The sequence below is a fragment of the Macadamia integrifolia genome, chromosome 13 (genome assembly GCF_013358625.1).
Source record: "Macadamia integrifolia cultivar HAES 741 chromosome 13, SCU_Mint_v3, whole genome shotgun sequence".
Classification (NCBI taxonomy): domain Eukaryota; kingdom Viridiplantae; phylum Streptophyta; class Magnoliopsida; order Proteales; family Proteaceae; genus Macadamia; species Macadamia integrifolia.
The window spans coordinates 2,454,187-2,468,913 of record NC_056569.1 but is presented as its reverse complement, the minus strand read 5'-3'; the positions used below and the strand labels follow the sequence as shown (position 1 = coordinate 2,468,913).

At 39.2% G+C, this 14,727-nt stretch overlaps 2 protein-coding genes across 3 annotated transcripts; one reads left to right on the top strand and one right to left on the bottom strand.

Moving 5' to 3' along the window:
- The first annotated feature begins 3,222 nt into the window (after positions 1-3,222).
- Positions 3,223-3,872, top strand: LOC122059795 (pentatricopeptide repeat-containing protein At2g13600-like). The gene is made up of 2 exons (XM_042622830.1): positions 3,223-3,559; positions 3,631-3,872. The coding sequence occupies exons 1-2, from the start codon at positions 3,223-3,225 to the stop codon at positions 3,870-3,872; spliced, it is 579 nt and encodes a 192-aa protein (XP_042478764.1).
- A 249-nt stretch (positions 3,873-4,121) lies between these two features.
- Positions 4,122-14,501, bottom strand: LOC122059970 (receptor-like protein EIX2). 2 transcript variants are annotated; one of them, XR_006134187.1, is made up of 3 exons: positions 13,177-14,500; positions 11,062-13,049; positions 4,122-4,523 (listed from the first exon to the last, which is right to left on the bottom strand). XR_006134187.1 is itself a non-coding variant. In XM_042623079.1 (2 exons), the coding sequence occupies exons 1-2, from the start codon at positions 13,316-13,318 to the stop codon at positions 11,170-11,172; spliced, it is 2,022 nt and encodes a 673-aa protein (XP_042479013.1). In that variant the 5' UTR covers positions 13,319-14,501; the 3' UTR covers positions 10,472-11,169. The 2 variants fall into 2 exon arrangements, 1 of the variants encoding a protein (XP_042479013.1); XM_042623079.1 differs by lacking the exon at positions 4,122-4,523 and having other exon boundaries at positions 10,472-13,049; positions 13,177-14,501.
- Positions 14,502-14,727: the final 226 nt, after the last annotated feature.

The window sequence follows — 14,727 nt, the reverse complement described above, 5'->3', positions numbered from 1 at the left end:
AATCCACATCTGCAGCTCGTTAATCGAGCTACTAAGTTGTCGTTACTTGAAGAATTCATAGACAAATGAAACTTGCTCACTATAAGGAAGCTCATTCCTAATCAAATACGTAACCTCCAAGCAAGGAGCAGATCTTTCCCCAACAATAAAGAATCACCCGACTCCAAGGAGTCCCTAGGAGGAAAGTGAATCCCTCACCAACAGGGATACCACCTATCCACACACATTCCAAATACGATTCCAATTATATTTGGACCCTAACCATATATGGACTCCTACCATAACTGGATTCCTATTAATCCTAGGGCAGCTACCAAGTTTGGACTTTCCACAACAGCAACCTTGCCACAACTATTAATACTCAGGTAAACCCCCTTCAAAGGGATCGATACTTTTTCATTATTCTTGAACTACACTGTTTGCATAGAGATCTGATCTAATTTAGGCATTGAAGAGTCCCCCACTAGATTAGCCCGATGTTCATTCTCCTCTGTCTATTTCTCTGTATAGGTCACACAAGAAGACTAGAACGATTTCTTGCCACAACAAATAATAAAACTATGTTTATCAAAAAATTAATTAACTTTTACAAATAAATTAACAGCCAACACCAATAAAAACAAAAGTAGGAGAAGATCTAGCTTATCGATGTGTTATTTGTGTCACCTGACCAATGAATGCTCTACCCCGTAATTTGCGGTTAAGGTGGATTAACATAAGTTTCAACGTATGGGACCCAAATTAATCTGACCCCATCCACATTCAATGGAGAAATGAAGACTCACTAGAGCCAAATTAATTAAGTCCAAACCTTTGCTTTCAAACTCAAATAATTTTGCCTCTACATTTGCTTTTATTTTGACGGGAAAACGTAGGTGCTAAAGCTGGCGAGAATCAAAGTCAAATATTGATATAGACCAATAAGTTCTAAAGCCTTTAATATAATAATTCTGGATATTGTAAATTCAAGACGTACGCTAGCGGAATTCATGAACTACTGATTTCTCCCTCTCCTAACATGTTCTTTTGTTTACCTGATGATAGTTAGGTCCCAAGAAGAGTTACCATCTATATAAGCTTCAGAGCTATTATAATGCTTACCTCATCTTACACTCTGAGGTTTCTCTAAAGTGTGTAAATGTAGAAGGGTTTGAAAAAGTTGATCGACAGACCCTAGTTCTGATCAATTCATATAGATTGATCATGTATGAAAACTAAAGCTTAGGATTTTTCTAACCAATCTCCATCAATTTTGTGCACTCATTTTGGATAATTTTAATATGATCTGAATCGAAGTCAGCCATGACCAATCCAAATCCCAGTTCTTGATTTTTAACCTTATATGTAATTTAGGGCAAATTTAATGTTAGGGGTATGATATCATGTATTCCGTCGCTTGCATTTCAGGTACCTATGACACTTCAATCACTACTATGCACTGTTGGATTTTTTTTCATTACTATATAATGTGATATCCTGATCTATCATATGGTATATTTTTAAAACCATATGTTTAGATAAAATTCCATTCAATTGGATCACAAATTGACAAATGGAAGTGACCAATCCAGTGGATCCCATTTCATTTATAAAAATCTTGCCTCATTGTTCAAATAGGAGTTACCTACATGGATTTAGGTATTGATACGCCTCTAGTTTTTTAAGAAAGGTAATTTTTTTTACTGTTTGACCCCTAAAACAATATAGGTAATCGATTAGGATTGATCAGGTATTAACATCAATCTCAACCGATATCAATACAATATGGTCGATATAACCGGTAGATACTGATACTTGAAACCATGGTTACCCTAAGCAAAACCTTAATTTCAATACCATTACAAAGAGTGAAAGATCTACGGTTCCTATCACCAAAACGCATTGTGAATACATTGAATTAGTTGGAAACATTTAAGGGAGAGAGAGAGAGAGAGCATGTATGAATTCGCACGACCGGTTCATCAAGCTCAGTCTCCACACGAACACGATAGTTGTAACCCGGCTTCTCAATGCATACACTTCTTGTCCATCTTGAAACGCATTATGACACGCCCACCAGTTGTTCGATCAGGTTCCTTCCAATGATATTGTGCTATGGACTTCCATTATCTCAGCCTACACTCGAGCTGGCAATCGCCACAAAACTCTCCAACTCTCTCAAATGAACCTTTAATTCCCTCAATTCAATCCAATCCTTTCGTCACTCGACCATGCGGTTTTGCTGCTAGGCACTACCTTCAATTAGGCAAATGCGTTCATGCCCGTGTGATAAAATTTGGGTTTCTACCTAGTTTCGTCTTTGAAACAGTTTTCTTGGATATACATGCCAAATGTGGTGTCATCGAGTTCTCTCTTAAAGTGTTCGACGAAATGGCAGATAATATGTTATGATCCTGGAAGAACTCAACCCCATAAACCGGCTTACAAGGTGAGGGGACCCAAGACCATATTAACTCACATCAATTCCCATAGGAAACCAATGTGGGATCAGCCCTAAACCCAACGTCCATGGCGGCCCACTCCGGGTCAGGTAGCCCTTTCCAGGCGGCTCTCACTCTGCTCCAGGTAGCCCTTTCCTAGCGGCTCTCACTCTGGCAACTGCTCTGATACCACTGTTATGATCCTGGGAGAACTCAACCCCATAAACCGGCTTACAAGGTGAGGGTACCCATTACCATATCAACTCACATCAATTTCCATAGGAAACCGATGTGAGATCAGCCCCCATAAGCTGATATGGGATCGTAACATAATATGATACGATAATGCATGTTCTACAGAATAGTAATTTCATCAAAATTGCAGCAATAGATCATAGTGGGGTTGTCTTCATCCTCACTGCAAGCGTAAATCTCTCGTTGCTTGGAGTTGGAAAGCAGGTGCATGGTCTTATCATTACTTTCATTGGTTCCCAACTGAATTGGATTTCAGATGAGGAAGATGTCGTAATGATTGGAAGTAATCTAACTGACATGTACTGCAATTGCTCGTGTCAAAAAAGTTCAACAATTTTTTGAACGGTTTCACCCTGCCGGGCATATTTCTCATTGGAATGCAATGATCTTAGTACATATATATATCTATATATATGCAAGTTTGCTAGATGATGCTAGGAGTTATTTTGGAGAAATGCCTGAGAGAGATCTAATTTCATGGACAACAATGATTTCAAAATATGTTCAACATGGGTTGCCTCAGAGGGGGCCAAGTCTATTAACTAAGATGTACAACAATGAAGATGGGGTTATGATGGAAGGTAACTGCTTCAATTTTGCCACTGCTCTTGAAGCATGTACTCTTTTGTCAGCATTGGGGCTGGGAAAACAAGTACATGGTAAATTGATTCGGTCGAGAGTCAATATTGATATCAACAATGTGGTTGTTGGGACAGCTCTGATCAACATGTACTCAAAGTTTGGTAGTTTAAACTATGCACAAAGAGTATTTGACTGGATGTTGGAAAAGAATGTAATCGCATGGACATTGATGATAACTGGCTATGCCATTCATGGTATTGGTTCACAGGCCCTTGAGATTTTCCGGCAAATGTTGGAAACAGGTGTGAAACCGAATGAAGTCGCATTTGTTTAGTTTTAACAGAATGCATCCATTGTGATTTTGTTGAAAAAGGGATGGGATACTTCAAACAAAAGAGGGACAAATATGGGATATTCCCAATAGTTGATCATTATACTTGTGTGGTTGATTTGTTGGAAAGAGATGGGAGGCTCACTGAAGCAAGGAATTTATTGGATGAAGTTGGGGATGGAGTCATTAGTGATGACTCATCTGGTGAAACAATTTTGGGTGCATTTCTGGGGGCTTGCAGGTTGCATGGAGATGTGGAAATGGGAAGCAAGGTAGCTCAGTAGATGCTAGAGAAGAAACAACAAGCATCTTCAACCTACATTACACTTTCTAATGTTTATGCTGCTGTGGGTTTGTGGGATAAAGCATACAAAGAGAGAAACGGAGGAGAGAAGGTACCATTCCTGGTGAGTTTGGGGGTATCCAAAACTATGTACAGCTTGGTGCTGCATAATTCTATGACTCTGAAGCAAGTCCATATATATCCAGAGAATACAGTATAGTAACAGGCCCATAGATTTCCCTACAGAAAATGTTAGAGAAAACACCAACAAATACGAATAAAAATAGAGACAGATTCACATACAACACAGATTTAACGAGGTTCACACACCGATGTGCTGTGCTACATCCTCGGGAAAAGAAGAAGATGTTTCTTACTATGGAAGAGAGGTTACAATGGAGATCACTCAAATACACCCAAACTATGGCAACAAAACTCTACTAGAAACCCCAGCTCGAAAACAATAATTGCTCGACAAGACAATAGTATATTATGTACTCCTTTAAATCTCGGGTCGGTCCATTGGGTCGCGGTCAGTCAAGTCAAACCATACCGAGATCAATATGGGCTCCAGAGCCCCTCTGCTACCATCACAAATCTCAGAAAAAAATCTCATTCAAGTCGCCACCAAAGTATGACGAAGTGGGTCATTCTGCAAAACAGGTCAAGAATTCGAGATAAACTTAACAGAAAATTTCTCTTAAATATGAATAGATAAGAGACAATGTACATTAGTATTATATAACAAGTTGCAGAGAATTAATGCATAACTGAGGTTCCAAATTTTTTTGTCATATAACGCAATTTTCATTTTTTTTTTCTTGGTTACGTACATTGTGCTTATTGTACTTTTGTTCTTCAAAGATCATCTTGAAAACAAGGGAATGTTGATGACTAGCAAAAGAAACATGTGAAGATCTAATAGCATCAGTGTGGAACCATCTACAAGATAGTAAAGTAAATAATAGAAGCCGGAAATCCCCGAAAAAATTAGAAAAGAATCAAATAATTCTAACTTCTTCTTATGAGAAAGACAATCTCTAAGGAATTCCTTAGATGCTTGAAATAAAGGGGCCTTAGTTGCAATGGGATATGACATTTCATTGCTTTCTTGGCAAACATGCTTGTTAGCTGCTATCTACCTAGTCAGTTCATAACAGAATCTCTCATAAATACATTCCTTAGAAGATAAGGGATTCCAAAAAACATATAGATTATAAAACTGGTTGAACATCGATTTGTTTCATGCAAAGGAATAAGCCAATTGCAAGCAATTTCATGCAAGGGAATGACCCAATTGCAAGCCATCTCTAGAAGTGAAAAGTTCTGCAGCGGTATTAGTGAAAGAACTATACAAAGAAGAAAATGCAGGATTATAATTTCCTTATTCATCATGGACCCTTTTGACCACCACTACCTGGACTATGTTAGAATTGTTTACCCTTAGAACTAATTTTGAACATATATATCTTATAAATTTGGTTTACTAATTTTTTTAGGGGGCAAGTGCTTTTTGTTCGAGAGCGGCTCTTCCACCTTGATATAGGGGCTCCTACCCCCAGAAGAGGCACATTGTGCTCCCCTTGTGTCTATGGCACATGGGCCACTTTCGAACAAAAACCTGTCCCTCTTTTTTAGAGGAAGTGTTTTCTGTGGGGTAGTTTCATTCCTGCACATGTGCGAGGACCAATGGTAGCGCACAATGAAGCATTCATAAGCGTCCATGTGTCTGGGCATAGGGACCACACTCCACCAGAAAACATTTTGCCTTCTTTTTTAATGCACTCAGAGTGTTCATTGTTTTTGTTGTTTATGTAACTTCAAGTAATGTTCTTAACCTATGAGCATGCTTGGGCTCCTAGTCTTGATTGATGCACATCATCTTGTTATATTTTTTTTATGCAATATAAGATATCCCAACCCTAATTTCAGACAAAGAGGCTCAAGAGAGGGATTATGGCAATTAGCTTAGAGCAAACTCAATAGGAAAAAATAAGATAGAATTTATACTTGTAACTAGGGGTGAAAGTTTGGCCCTGACAACCTCAATCCGCCCTGGCTTGCCTTAAGCCTGAATAGGGTTTGGGCCAAGTTTTTTGACCCTGAGGGCGGGTTAGGGTTAAAAAACCTCAACCCTAGGTCAGGGTTGAGGCCTCAACCCTGCCCAACCAGGCCCGAAATTTAACCTTGCATCTTTATAATAGAAATCAAGGCTCCAATAGGTATTTTATTTTTCTATAATTTTTTAATAAATGAGACATGAATGGAAAAAACATGTCAATCAAGGTTAATCCAACAATTATAGAAGCCAAGGTCAACCCAACCCAAGCCAACCTGACCCAACCCGGCCTTGCTAGGGTCAATTAGGGCAGGGTTGGGTTGGTATGAACTCGGCAAGGTTGGGTTGGGCCTGGGTTGAATTTTGAGGACCTAGGATTGGGTTAGTGTTTTAAGAAATTTGGCCCATCCCGACCCTGTTTCACCCCTACTTGTAACTGTAGTGGTCAAATATGGCTAACTCAAATTGAGTTGCCCTTTCAAATAGTTCTAATAATGGTTTTAATGTGACTGAAATCTCTCAGCCACAAGGGGTCTGATAGGCTTTGTTTGGCCTCTAACAGAAGCAGAGCATGATAGCAAGATAGAGATATTAAAAAGCATTAGAGGAGAAATATTTTGTGGGATATAAAAATTGAGAATAAATAGGACTTTGATTTAAGAGGTATGGACTAAACATGGAGATTGAAGTTGAAGCTCAGAACAAGTCTCTGCAAGTTATGAAAGAAGGTATAAAAATTGGGGAAAATGACAAGAATGCTAGCGAGTTACCTAGGAATTGGGTTTGCTAGCGAATGTATACCATTGGATTAGATAAATTACATTAATTCCATTGGGTACTTGTTGTCATACATAACCTACCCAACCCCGACGCTCTACCGTCACTCTTCTTCTCCCTTACTATCTTCGGCTAATTCCCATCCCTCGCAGCCGCTGCCGCTGACGCCCCCAAGTCCAATAAGAAGAAAGCTCAGACTTTCTCACTTGCCAAATTCAATGTAGGGAAGCCGATCGGGGCCAGAGCGCACCGCAGAGGAGCTCGAACGTTCTCGCAATGGCTTCCGTTCAAGCGTGACATCTCCTTTCCTCTGCAACCCCCCCTCTCTCTTTCCCCGCAACCCGAACTAATCCTTTGAACAGGAAGACAAAAGACCAGATTTAGAACTGATTTCTAGTTCACTGTTGGGATTCCATCTCCCTTTGGACAAAAATATAAAGTATAAACAATAAAATTCTACAGCCATGGTTGTAGTCGGGGATTTGGAGACAAAGGAAAAGCTCTTCTTAGGATTCAATTGCATTAAAGTAGGGAGTCAAAAAAGTACTCTATTCTACTCCCCAGAAATCTGGTTTATTCTAGCAAGTGATATGTGAAGCCCTAATCACTGCTTGGAATACCCAACATCAACATGCTTTGGACCTTCAAAACTTTTTGCATGAGCGACCCGAGTCAGTCGCCAGAAGCCTTATTATTCTTGAGCGATGGAAAGACTTAAAGAGATTGGAGCCTCTCCACCAACGACTTTTGGATTCAACTCCATGAAATTATTTCCGAGCTTCGGGACAAACCTGGCCTTTCGATTACTCACAAAAGATTGGCTGCACACCAGTAAATCGTGCACATCACTATGCTTCAGCCAACATATCCGATATTTCAGAGCTCGCACCACCCTGGACATCACCAAACCTCTGAAACCCTCTCCATCGAGATCAGGGTTTAAAAAATCGGTGAATAGGGACAAACGACAAATTTTCACCTAAAATTCAAAGTTGTGTAAAGGGTTTCACGAGGAAGGAAGAAAGAAGTACTTAGGGCCCATTTGATAATGTTTCTGCCATTTCTGTACATAAATTTTTGTTTCTAGAAGCAGAAACAGAATTAAAGGTGTTTGATGAGTCATGTTTCTGGAAGTCGATAGTAACTAGCGAAAGAATGGCCACAAGTCTTTTCCAGAAATGGCGAAACAAGTAGAACTTGTTTTGCCTGGGTCGTTTCTTGAACCATAAATAGGTAGAAATTTCAATTTCTATTTCTGAAAATAATAAGTGAAATGAAATAGTTTTATCAAACGCTTTTTGTTCCATTTCTACCGTTTCTATCTCCAAAAACGGCAGAAACGCGTTTCTTGAAACATTATCAAACGGGCCCTTAGTCTTCAGACTTTAAGATGAACATGGGAGGAAGATGGAGTTGCAGACAACTAATTAATACTAATTTATTACGCAACTTGGGAATAAGACAATTCACTAGAATCCGTCCAATTAACTCTGATTAATGATCGATTTTGTGATTTTCTTACCGACTTTAAGTTCAACTGATTTGTATCCTCTTTGAAGCAACAGGGCATCTCATATGCATTTTGTGTGGAGATCCCACAGGAGTTCACTTTCTCCGGATGGATCTAGTAAAACAAATTTTTTTTCGACCCAGAGAGAAGAGAGAGAGAGAGAGAGAAAGAGAGAGAGGAAAGGTGTAGCAACAGTGGATTGGAAGTTTGTATATCTTCTCTTCATCCATCGGTTTAATTCAAGTTGATTAAATACTATGGTCAAAATCTTGCTAGCATTCCTGTGAGGCTCCTAAATATACTATAAGGAAACAATAGAAAACAATAATTTAAAAATCAATGGGAATCCACCTCACAACAACCCAGTGAATCCACACATTGACAATAAGCAAGCAGAAGAAAATTTTACTAATAAAAAATTGATATATATATATATATATGAGTGTGTGTGTGTGCAAGGGAAGGGGGCGCGTTGAGGGGTCACAGAAGATGCACAATGGGGCTAAAGAGAGACCCACCAAGGGGTCAAGACAACAGCCCATATAGGGGCCAGGTGAGACCCACAAAGGACCACACTTATTCACAGCAAAAGAAAAGTGGGACCAAAAGTGCAACACCACCACAATTACATATGGTGGGGATCTTGAACTCGAGACCACAACCTATGGTCAACCTTTGACAAGGGAGGCATGAAGCACCAAAGCAACTATAATGTCCCATCCTAATATTTTTTTTTTGGTAGAGCGTTCCTTGAAAGGCAGTGTGGCTCCTACTCTAGCACAAGGGCCAATGAGAACACACTCAGAAACATCAATAGGGGTAGATTTCTGTGTTTCATAAGGGATGAGGTAGTTATTTCTCCCCCACACCCCCTACTTGTGTCTCGATGAAGGTACTGAAATAACCTAGAGGGGGGTGAATAGGTTATGCTAGTGAAAATTTAATTTTTTTGAAATAATATCCCCAAGTGTGGTTGCAAATTAAAATATTTCGAAATAAGTAAAATAAACACAACCACACAACACTAAGATTTATAGTAGTTCGACTCAATCCAAGTCTAGTCCACTCCCTACAAGATCCTCTTGTAAGGTATTCCACTAACTCTTCCCTTTTAGTATAGTAGGTAGGGAGGAAAACCTTTACAATCTTTTAAGGATAAGAGTATACGTACAATCCCCTTTACAGGTAGAGAGACACCTTACAATCTCCTTTAAGGTAGACAGAATAATCTCCTTTAAGGATAAGAGAATCCTTTACAAAAGCCTAAGTACAGTCTAGACTCAATGTAAAAATAGAGAAATAAGAGAAGTGGAATAATAAAGGATTACCTCCGGTGTGGTGCAAATGAAATATGCAATGATGATATAATGCATCTTTGAATTCTTCTTAATACTTGCAATACAAACGCCAAGATGTAAATGAAGATTTGTAAATGGCCTTGAGTTCCTCATGAATGGAAAATGAAGAACTTGAACTCAAGAGATGGTATAGACCAATTCTTACTTCTAATGCTCAAATAATGTTCTTTCAAAGTTGAGATTAATCGTTAATTAATGAATAGCATTAGAGGTATTTATAGATGAAATTAGGTGGTCATTTTATGCAGTAAATCTCACTCAAAAGGTCATATTCTAGGTCCACCGGTCCATCACCATCAGTAGTCAATTGACCGCCAAGAGCTGTTGAAGAAAAATATAGCCTTTGGGGCACTTCCAGGCAGTCAGCAGTTAATTGGGACTTCCATCCGGTCGACTGGATATGGTCTCGGACAGTGCCAGTCGACCGAGGCTTCCAGCCGATTGATCGCCACCATGACAGACTCTGTTTTGACAAAATACTGTCATACTGACCAGTCATTAGTGTTTTGACCATAATTTTTTTGTCCGACCTTGGATTGATCCGAAGCCAATTGAGTCAGAATTGTGATTCGACTTTCTACAACTTTAATGATGGTCCATCTCCTGATACTAACTCTATGGTTATCCAAAATGCCCTTGAGTCAGATCATTATGGTTTTCATAGAATATTACTAGAACACATTTTTCCTAGTATGTTCCATACCACAAAAGGACTTTCATACTTGCTCAACATATATCCTAAGGTCATTCTAGTATGATATTATGCAATGCATGAGGTGCGTGCATGTATATATGAAAGTTTATAGATTACATATAAACAACCATTCTATCCTAGAAGTCTTCTTCTCCACTTGAACCTTGAAGTCTTTATCTTTACTTCCACTCATTCATTCTTCTTGTTTGAAATTCCATGTCTTCGAGCTTCATATCTTGACATCTTGAAGCTTGAATTCTTCTGATACCTTCTTCAAGCATTGATACCAACTTGTTGTTACTTCTCATTTGATGACTTCAATCTTTATTTCTTCATTTTATTCATCAAATTCAATCTATGACATAAAGTCTCTACAAAATAATACTAGAAGGCAAATTGTGAAATACCTTCATATGTTTGTTATCATCAAAACCAAAACCAACTATTGGAGTGTGGGCATATCCCTAACATGTACCACACTGCCTTTCAGGCTTCTTTTTCCCAATGGCCAGTTTATATCTCACATAATTTACCTTGGTATTTTCAACAAGCATTGATTATTTGCCAAGTGTAATAGTGAAAAGTAAGCTTTCTTTGAAAAAAAAAAAGGTGTAAAGTAAGTATCACCACAATTTTATGGATCCCAAATTAAAACTTATAACATAAGCTAAAACATTCCATTCTTTATGCATATATGCCAACCCATAGACACATTCTCATGATGAAGAAAAGAAAAGAGGAAAAGAGGGGAGGGGGGGAACTCCCTTATACGCATTAAAGGATCATACTAACCTTTTATTGTTTCATGGCAGGACTAGCAGTGGAGATGACAACGATCAATTTCTTTAAGTCAATGAAGCTTTATTTCCTTTCAGCTCCAACTTCCTCTGCAAACGCTCTTCATCCAATATATAATGACAAAAACCGAAAATAGGCAATCCTCCAAGATTTCTTGAAAAATAAAATGCCCCAGAAACTCCAAAATCCCACAATGAAGCCCATAACGATGCCAATGTAAAACCACAGCAAATCCATCCATTCTCCATCTAGGTCTTCTTCATTTTCTCCATCAACTTTAGCAGATGTTGGAGGTGGAGATGTGTTAGTGTCTGGGCAATTATTAGCAAGAGGCAACCCACAAAGCCCAGAGTTCCCAGCATAAATGGATGCATCAGTACTTATGGTCTGGAGCTGGTTGCTTGATGGAATTTTTCCAGATAAATTGTTATGTGATAGGTTCAAGTGGCTCAAAAAAGTTAAAGAAGATATGCTTGGAGGAATCTGACCAGAAAGTTTGTTTATGGAGAGGTCAAGGGTTTCTAGATTCTGCAAATCCCCAATCTTCTCTGGGATCTTTCCTGTCAAATGATTCATTGATAAGTTCAAGGTACCCAATCCCACCAATCTTGTTATCCCATCTGGAATTTTTCCTGAGAGATTATTCCTTGAAAGATCAATGCTATTCACCAAATCAAGAGTAGTGCTATATTCAAGTTCTCTTCCTTTTGTAACTACCATCATGTGCTCCTCATAACCTGTGTTGTTTGTAGCTAGTCTTCCTATATTTGATTGTAGAGCATTTAAATTGCCCAAACATTGTGGGATGAATCCTGACAAAATATTGTGTGAGAGGTCCAAGAAGTGAAGCATCCAAAGGTTACACAATTGTGAAGGAATCTTTCCAGAAAAAAAGTTGGAACGAAGGCTGATAATTTTCAAAGATGATAGACTTCCTCCTATCCATGTTGGTATATTGCCAAAGAATCCATTTCTGCTAAGGTCAAGACTCCTTAGAGATGTGCAATTTCGCAATGACGAAGGAAGCTTTCCATGAAAGTTGTTGCTATTAAGTAATAGAAAATTCAGGGAAGACAAAGAACCTATTGATCGAGGAATCTTGCCTGATATATTGTTGGTTGATATATCTAAAACTTTCAAGCCCTTCATGTCCATCCAACAATTTGGGAGTTCTCCCCATAAACTATTATTTGAAAGAGTAAGAACCTCCAAACTCGTTAGTTCACATATAGATGAAGGAATACTCCCAGTTAAAAAATTCCCAGAAAAATCTAAAACTCCTACTCCAGATCCTAAAACTTCCCCAATGTTCTGAGGAATTTGTCCTGTGAATAAATTTGTCCCAAAATGTAGATAAGAGACATTATACCAGAGTGGGAAAGAACCCTCTATGTGATTGAAACTCAAATCTACAAAACCTGCACTGAAAAATTCCAAAGAATTTGGTACCCTCCCTTTGATTTGATTTTGAGAGAGATCCAAAGTATCTATTCTTTGCCGAGCACATAAATTCCAAATGCTATCTGGTATCGTGTCTGAAATTCCTACATTTCTGAGAGTTAAATCGGAGAGGTCTTTTTGAGTTGCAATCCATGAAGGAAAATTGGGGCCTATTTGGAAGTTAGACATACTGATTTCCTCCACACTAAAAGTTGGAATCCAGTCACTGCTCACTTCAAGAACCAAAGGCTTATTTGGAGCTTCAAATTCGATTTGTAACCATTTCAAATTTTTGACATTCTTAAAGTGACATTCTGAAATAACGCCCCTCAACGAACTATTAGTTATTCTCAATTCAATCAACTCTGAAAGTTCTCCAATGGATTCAGGAATAGTACCTATGATTTGAGTATAAGAGAGGTCTAATGTTCTCAAAGATGACAATCCTCCTATGGACATTGGAATAGGCCCAGTGATTTGAGTATAAGAGAGGTCTAATGTTCTCAAAGATGACAAGTTACCAATAGATGCTGGAATTGAACCTGAAATATAATATAAGTTTCAATTAAAAGACGTACCACCTAACAACCAAAAAAAGCAGGGGATTTTTTTTTTTTTTTTTTTTTTTGAAGAGATCCAACAAGCTTCCAAGAGAAGATGGAAGTTTACCTGAAAGTTGAGTAGATGAGAAGTCCAATTCTATCAAGGACGACAAGTTTCCGATGGATGATGGAATCGGACCTGAAACTCCAGTCCCCTCTAAATGTAGTGTCTCCAAGGCATTAGACTCACACATAGACAAACTGTTCATAAATTCTGTTATTTCACCATTAATATTATTGCACCATGACAGATCAAACCTCTTCAAATTGCAAAGATTACCCAAAGTTCTTGGTATCCTTCCTCCAATTTCCGTATTAAATGATAAGTCGAGGTTTTGAAGAGAACTAGTATTGGAAAAAGTATCTGGAATGGGGCCCTTGAAATAATTTAAGCTGAGATCAAGAACAGTAAGACTAGTAATATTGAAAAGCCATGGAGGAATTGAGGAGTTAAAGTTGTTCCCGAAAGTTCAAGGACTAGAAGAGAAGTGAAATTTGCACATGGAAGAGAGAAAGGGATCTTGGGAGATCTGGCCGGAATAGGACTCTGGATCTTGGAGTCTGATCTGAGCTTCCGGAACGAAGGATGACACCGGTGGCGAGGAAGGCCATGGACGGAGAGTCTTTCTAGGAGGCTGATCTGAGCTTCAGCACCGTTCTTCCCTTCTTCTTCACTGCCTTCAAATCTGTTCCTTCAGAAGGACGAATCTTAGGACGAGGTTTTGCAAGACCGGGGAGTAACCATAGGCAGTGTCGAAGGTTTCATCCTCGAACAGATCTGGCCGGAATAGGACTCTGGATCTTGGAGTCTGATCTGAGCTACCGGAACGAAGGATGACACCGGTGGCGAGGAAGGCCATGGACGGAGAGTCTTTCTAGGAGGCTGATCTGAGCTTCAGCACCGTTCTTCCCTTCTTCTTCACTGCCTGCAAATCTGTTCCTTCAGCTCTGATTCAGATCTGCGATTCAAATTCATTCCTGCTTTCTTCTGTGTTGAGCTCTGCTTCAGATCTGAGTTCTTTTTGGAGCTCTGAGTACCGAAGGTGCTGGTTTCTTTTTAACTTTTTATTGGAGGGGAGCTAGAGAACTTCGGATCTGCTCTCCCTCCTTCTCTGCTCTGCTCTCTCACAGAAGGAAGATGATTGCTGAGTCGAGTAATGATACTAGAATCGGACATGAGCCAAAGGATGGCTGGCCTCCGGATCGTGGTAGACAGGCTTTGATTACTGATTTTCTGAAACCAGATTTTCCAAGGAAGGATTCCAGATCGGCTTCTGCTAATAATGATTCTAGATCTGTAGAGGGAGGTGAGGTTGATCGGGTCAAGGATGCAGATGAAAATAGGGAGGAGGTGCGACGATCCTACTCTACTGTGGTGGGTCATGCCTTGCCGGAAGTGGAAACTTTACCTGATCCTATTCACGCTGGAGCCTACACCAAGATCATAATCCCACAAGATGCCTATGAGGAAAGACTGCTACGGTTCAGGTTTGCATTGATCGGGAGGACGAACTTTAGATACCTTTCAATGGATGACATTCGAAAGGAGGCGAAGGAGAATTGGAATCTAAAAGGCGGAGTGAAGATGGCTCCTATGGGGAAGGGGTATTTTCTTTTA

Bases quoted from the DNA above. Each gene is read 5' to 3' on its own strand.
- LOC122059795 (XM_042622830.1), top strand. From the start codon at position 3,223: ATGTACAACAATGAAGATGGGGTTATGATGGAAGGTAACTGCTTCAAT. The intron at 3,560-3,630 runs GTGTGAAACCGA...TTGTTGAAAAAG, and splicing joins CCGGCAAATGTTGGAAACAG to GGATGGGATACTTCAAACAA.
- LOC122059970 (XM_042623079.1), bottom strand. From the start codon at position 13,318: ATGAACAGTTTGTCTATGTGTGAGTCTAATGCCTTGGAGACACTACAT. The intron at 13,050-13,176 runs GTAAACTTCCAT...ATTATATTTCAG, and splicing joins CTCATCTACTCAACTTTCAG to GTTCAATTCCAGCATCTATT.